The sequence below is a fragment of the Anneissia japonica genome, unplaced genomic scaffold (genome assembly GCF_011630105.1).
Source record: "Anneissia japonica isolate Jap-2015-1 unplaced genomic scaffold, ASM1163010v1 scaffold287827_len377088_cov200, whole genome shotgun sequence".
Lineage (NCBI taxonomy): Eukaryota > Metazoa > Echinodermata > Crinoidea > Comatulida > Comatulidae > Anneissia > Anneissia japonica.
Window position 1 is genome coordinate 116,146 of NW_022743068.1, and position 7,129 is coordinate 123,274.

General features: G+C 33.0%; 2 protein-coding genes across 2 annotated transcripts in view; both read left to right on the forward strand.

Moving 5' to 3' along the window:
- The window catches only part of LOC117119362 (extracellular protease inhibitor 10-like), a 3,320-nt gene extending 838 nt beyond the window's left edge, over positions 1–2,482 (forward strand). Inside the window, exons 2-4 of the mRNA XM_033264157.1 lie at positions 417–566; positions 722–841; positions 1,693–2,482. Coding sequence (XP_033120048.1) covers positions 417–566; positions 722–841; positions 1,693–2,105 — 683 coding nt within the window. The 3' untranslated portion in view covers positions 2,106–2,482. The remainder of the gene's footprint in view (positions 1–416; positions 567–721; positions 842–1,692) is intronic.
- A 2,523-nt stretch (positions 2,483–5,005) lies between these two features.
- LOC117119364 (ovoinhibitor-like) overlaps positions 5,006–7,129 on the forward strand; it is a 3,855-nt gene continuing 1,731 nt past the window's right edge. Inside the window, exons 1-2 of the mRNA XM_033264159.1 lie at positions 5,006–5,163; positions 6,033–6,093. Coding sequence (XP_033120050.1) covers positions 6,033–6,093 — 61 coding nt within the window. The 5' untranslated portion in view covers positions 5,006–5,163. The remainder of the gene's footprint in view (positions 5,164–6,032; positions 6,094–7,129) is intronic.

Consider the following 7,129-nt stretch of genomic DNA (forward strand, 5'->3'; position numbering starts at 1 on the left):
TATGTTAGCTTATTTTATATTGTATCCTTTGTATTGTGTGTTAGTATGTCACTGTTTTTATTGTGAACCTTGGAAAACAAATTTCATTTACTTTGTATATAACAATACATTTTGATCTTGAAATCGGGAACTTTTCCTGTCTATTCAGACGCCTTAACCAATCAAATCCAATTAAAGCAATTCATTAATTCTTCACTCTCTAGTGCATGCGAAGTTGAACAACGCTAAATCGCTCCAACTGGGATTCGAACCAGAGATCTCCTGCTCTCTGTTCAGACACCTTAACTAACTTTCGTTGGAAGTCCGAGTTCGATTGGAGGCAATTGATTTCACACTCTATACTGTATGATACCGTATAGTGCGGAATCAATTTCCTTTAGAAATCATAATGCATTAATATTAGTGTATGTTTATAGTGTCAGGTTGTAAATCAAATTGTCATAGCCGACGCTCACTGAGATGTGGAAGTAACGGCATAACCTACTTAAACAGATGTTACCTACAGAATGCGAGATGTGATGATCCAGCCATCAGAATGGTCAGTAGAGGACCATGTCCAGAGTCAGGTATGATACACTTCACAATGATCAGTGCCTTTGCTGTTTATTATATAAAAAAATATTATTTGGGAGCAGTTCGCTCAAATTTATTAATATTATTAGGTCTATAATTATTCTGTATACCAATACGATGATTTAAATTATCTTTAATACTCAACCAGAATTTTACAGACAAGAATCGAATGTCATACTGTGCCTGAATACCCGTACGAATACAAACAGTGGTAGCGATAGTGGGGAACAACGGCAGCCGATGTTTATAAGATGCCTGCAAACTTCTAGTAAGCAACACAACATCACACATTTTATTAGTAATAATTTCCATATGGATGCTGTTCAGCTTCAACATATCTGAAGGAAAACCTGAAAACCCCTAAAAATATCCAATCAAGCAAACCAAAATAGGCCAATTCGTAGTTTGAACTGCGCATGCCCATATCCAAGTTTACTAGACATACCATGTTGTGTGTATGTTTGAAACTGCGAAATGGCTTTAAATTAAGTTCACTGATTTACAAACTACTTATTGTATCCTGTTTATTTATTTGTTATTTATATTTTATCTCATCCAATAGCGTAGACGGAATGAATAAATACATTTAAGTTGACGTAAGTACGGTAGTAAATGAACCGAATATAATAACACAATCAAAAGGTACTGTACAGTAATATAATCAGTTATTAACAGTACGTTATCGGAATAAAATTTAGGTTGAGATTTCAACAATAATCAATGAATCAACGATATGAGTAAATAAGGCCTTTACAGGGGCAGATCCAGTGATGTTCGGAAGGAAGACCGAAAGGGGGTCCAAAAGCGGGACCGGTCGAGACAACACTACCTTATGGGACGAAATTTTTGTTTTTCAGAAGCCCAAAAATAACCTATGAGGCGTTTTGGACGATCAATGTTATAATTTTTTTTTTTGACTTTCCATCCTGCACCCCCACCTCCACCTCCATTGCTTTTAATTTAAATAAAGCCAATGATCTATTTAAATATACAGTATTCGAAATCATAGTGACTACATTCGTTGGACCTTTGTTATGATTAGAGATTCTGTGCGATGTTAATAATACCGTGCTGTTTCATAGCCCTAAATGCATTCTTGTATGATATCTTTTTTTGAAGATAATGGAGGTGGTAATGGAAATAATGGAGGGACTGAACAAGGAGCTGTTAATGGTGGTAGTGACGGTGGTAATGGTCTTGGTGGTATCGGTGGTGGTGTCACCGATGGTGCACCATATGCACCTGACAATGGTAATGGTGGAAATGATGGTGATACGAATGGCGACAGAGCTACGGCATTGCCAGGCACATCTCAATATCAGCGAGGGGGTAATACACCCACAATACCAACAGCAGACGTACCGGCATGCAATGAGACCTGTCCATTGCTCTATACACCAGTTTGTGGCAGCGACGGCACCACTTATTTCAACGAATGCACTCTAGAGTCGAACCGCTGCTTGCTTTACCCTAACCTACAAAAAATAGCAGATGGGGAATGTCCTGATAAGCCTAGTCGTGGCGACATATAGCATTATTAGCTTTTTTCGATCCCACTAGTTTTAGATTTTAAGTACATGATAGTTTTGGGGTTTCGTTAAAAAAAGGTTATATTTTTCATGTCATGACCCCCGATTACCGTCCGAATGAGCTAAGCAGTCAATCTGGTATACGGTAGACCACTTCTACCCATTAAAGACACGTTTTTAAAAATGCACAATTAGTTGAGAAATTACCGAATTATTCAATTTTAAAAGATATATTAGCTTTTTAGGTAAAGCATATAATAAAAATAAATGAAGCTATTTTACATCAATTGAAAACATTTTGATAAAGATAGCATATGATATATCATTGTGTTTGTCTATGCAAGTGATACAAAACAAATAAACTAGTCATTTTAATGTTATACGTTGTTTTTGAAATTTATTTTGGTTTCACAGACGTCCTACTTTAGCCATTAGCATATAGTAATATGAATGATAACAACGTTTAACAATGATGACGATGATGACGATAATGATGATGGTAATGATGACGATGACGACGGTCACGATGATGACGATGATGATGACGATGAAGACGATGACGATGCTGACGACGATGGCGATGATAATGACGATAATAACGACGATGCAGACGACGACCATAATGATGATGACGATTGTCTTTAAGGAATGCGATGTGGCAGAACCTCCATGCGCACTGCCGGAAATTGATAATCCTAAATTTTGACTGATGATATAGAATATGATGTAATTAAATACCATGAATTATTGATAAAAACGAAAATGGAGATGATATATTAATGAGGATAATAACAATTTAAATAATGCCAAAAGACCTAACATTAATAGGAATAATATAAAAATATATATTGACTTGAAAATACATAACCATTTTCAATTCACACTGCTTTACAAAATGCTGCAGAAAGTTTAATGACAGTTGATAGCTACGAAACTTGAGTAAACATTCGCCTTGACCTCTGACGAGTATAACAATACCGATTTCTTTTTCCAGACCATCTTTCTATTGAAATCGGCACCGTCAATGGTAAAAACAGACACTTTACAATAACACCACTGTTCGTCTCATTTTCTATTTTGTTGTCGACTGGGTGAAATATATATTCCCACACAATACTTTCAATAATAGATTTTTGTTATTATATTGATCCATTGTATAATTTTCATCCTACTTTAATGGGATATTATGAGATATTATACTATACTTATACTTGCAATTTATTGGCGGTGGTGGTGGTGATAAGGATGCTTGCTTTCTAATCACAAGGTCCCGGGTTAAGTGCAGGATTTTCTTCATGACTAAAATCAATTCCACACCCTAAGCGTCCATAAAGCTCTGATTTTTACAGGGCTTAGACTTGGTTCATAGAGTGTACTTCCACACTGTAAATAACATCATTGATGATATTGTTGTTGGGGGGGGGGGGGGGGGGGGGGGAGGGGGTGTGGGGCGCATCCCAACTTACTTCCCTAAATTCTAGGCCCCTTTTGCACGTACTGTACTGTAAAAATCGGTCAATTATGAGCTATTAAACTATTTCTTGCCAATGACGTCAAACTGCACAAAATCCCGCTTCAATCACGTTCCATTTACATGTTTGGGCTCACGTCTCTATAGGCCTATATTTATAAATCTAGTTTCAAATGTTACAGAAACATAATATCATATATAATATTTTAACAAGCCTAATTATTTTAGATTGTCTCTTAAACACGGACGCAGCTTCAGAAGTATTATAATATTTTATCAAGGTTTTGTAGAAAAAAAATATATAAGAATCTGGGCCAGGGTCGCATACGGATTTTAAAAGGCTTATATTGTTTCTTAATTTTAGATCATGGATTTAACTGTAACATTATCATGGCAAATCAGTGACGTCACACTGCTAAAACCCCTATTTATAGACTGTGACAATAACGGTTACTATGTGACACTAGAACGTCTGTATTTATATATAAATAAGGTTCTTAATACCATAGACCAATTAAAAAAAATTAAATCAGAACGTGTTATTTAATAGCCAGTGATACGTGCATGTCCCACAAATGCACAAGGTCACTTCACGCTGTCGTATTGTTGGACCTTAGCAACACGCAATATCCAAGGGGCACGCATTTATAAAGTTTATTATATAACACGGGCACATGAATCCTTATAATTATTTAGGTTAAACTTTAACCAAAAAATTTATTTCATATTACTATTGTATTCTAGAAATATAGGGGCGCTTCTAAGAATTTTACTACTGAACTAAGGAGAAAGCAGATTATGATTCAAAATACAGATAAAAACAGGAAAAGAAACAGTCAACAAAATTGGCAATTTAGACCCCACTTGCAGTATGCAGTATATAAAAGATTTGATGATGTTTTTAATTTTGGCTCATAAAAAGAACGGCTTTAAATTTCAAGTTTTTTGTCAATTCATTGATGTCACACTAATGAAAATCCCGTTATGGTGACGCAGCAATGATGAATAAAAATAGAAACTAGAACGTCCGAAATTTTTAATGTTTTAGATTATGAATTAAATGAGACGCTTATTGAAATCAAATATTTCTCTAATTAATTATTACAATTAAAGGAAAATCGGCCCATGGTAAAACTTCTTATTTTAGTTTGATTTAATATATATACTGTCTCTTATACACACCTAGATGTGTATAAGAGACAGCAATACCATATAAGAGACAGATATATATATCATTACTGATGCAGAATTCACAGTTGGTAAAGAAAGTAAATAACAAGGTAGGCCTCTACGCATTTTTAAAGGTTTGATCATGTTCCTAATTTGGACTTTCAATAGAAATTGACGGCTGCCCTTAATAAACACGTTCAGACATAATACGGTACTTATACTTTACTCTATTTTAATCAAATTTCCGTCCATTCACATATGTTCGAGCGGATGAAGATAGTTGCTACCGATCCGTAAGGATTTGCGATTATTTCCGTCATTTATAGATGAAACCAATTCACTAACAGTTACATTCTTGCGCTGGGAGCTACAACAAAAGCTTGACAAATACACTGCAATTTTTTCACATCATTCTGAAAGGTATGCTCAATTTCCTATTTTCATTTAGTTAGCACGTGATTGACTGTTTAGACTTACAAGTACTATATTATATGTTCAGTTTTACAGTACGTGGTAGGTCATAATTTTATTCTCTGTCGATATTGACTTGTCTATAACTACTTGAGGGCAATAAGGAAAGTTGTTTACGTTAGACTAAATAATCTCGACTTTTCAGGCTGTCGCTGTATTATGTAATCAACACTGTGTGTGTTTATTATACGAGAGAAAGGTTGTCAGCGCAGCATAATAGTAATAATAATAATTATTATTATTATTATTTTAATAATGATGATAACATTAATAATAATAATAATAATAATGATAATAATAATAATAATAATAGGCCTAATGATAATAATGATAATAATAATAATAATAATAATAATAATGATAATAATAATAATAATAATAATAATAATAATAATAATAATAATAATAATTAATAATAATAATAATAGTAACTGAAAAATTGAAAATTGAATTGAAAAATTGAAAAAAATTGAATTTACAATACATTTTAATTTTTAGTTTACTTAATATTAATGAATAGTTATAGTTGTGCCCAGGCTCAGTGTTGTTAGTGTAGGCCTACATAGTAACACTTTCTGCAAATAAGGTAGGCTAAACAGAAGAATAGTTTTTTCTATTTTCTAAGAAAAAAAAAACCTCATTTGGCGTGATCCAATAATAATAATTAATGATGATAATAATAATAGCAATAATAAAAATTAATACTGTTATTACAGTATTTATAATAATAATAATATTATATAATAGGCCTATATTATAATTATAAAAATATGCTCATAGGCCTTACTTATTTCAATGAATATTACATTTTGTTATAGATGGCGAAACTGTTAGCTATTGCTGCAATAATTTGCATCGTTGCCGTAACAGAATCAAAATGTAAGTACATCATAAAGCAGAAGCTGGGGCAGGCGGGGTAGAGTAAATGGGGAATGAGTCATTAACCCATACATCCTACAGACTTATTATAGTTAGATCGGTCAACTTCGATGCATCACCTAATAGAGACGAATTCCGTAGATTAATTAATTATTGGCTACGTGACGCTTAGGCCTACTGGGTATTGTATTCAACAAAAAACATACATCTTGAATTCAAAACTTTTGTTTCATCGTCAATATCAATTCAATTCAATTCAATTCAATTAACATTTATTCAACTAATTAATCAAATACATAAAATGATAAATAAAGTGGACAACATTAAAATTAATTAATTAGGATCAAAAATAGAAGCAAAGCTTGTCTCAATTTGACCCCGACAAGACAAAAAGTAAAAAAAAAAACGACTGTAGTTTTCATCAATTTTAATTTCCTAGAGTATAACCAAAACAATCGCAGTAGTGGCCTACCCGGAGTGTTCGTAGCCCTTGAAAAAATGTCCATGGTTTGTCGTCGTTTTTCGTTACACACGTAAACTCCATTTTTAGCGTAATGTAATAGTATTACGGCCCAGCTAGTAATCACGTGACCAGTTTCTAGATTCTAGAATCTAGAATCTTCCTACTGCTCACGTGACCAGTTAATATGGGGTCATTTTTATCAGAGTAATTTGATTGGTAATCACTTTTATTGGGTGTAATAAAGACCGATAAGGAAGAGACGAGTGTGTAATTACTTAAATAAACGGGTTAACAAATATAATTACTGTAAAAGGTTTCTGGTTCGAATCCAGCTTGGGCCACTTGTATATATATTTATATATAAACATTTCAAACGGTAAAGAGGAATCTGCGAGTACTTACAAACTGACCCTCAGCTCATTATATACATATATATATTATATATATATTATGTTAATTATATATATATAGAGTAGGCATTAATAAGATGGTAATTGCAGCACGTATGTATATATAGGACTATATTTTATATATATATATATAAAATATATAAAATAAAGTATATATATATAT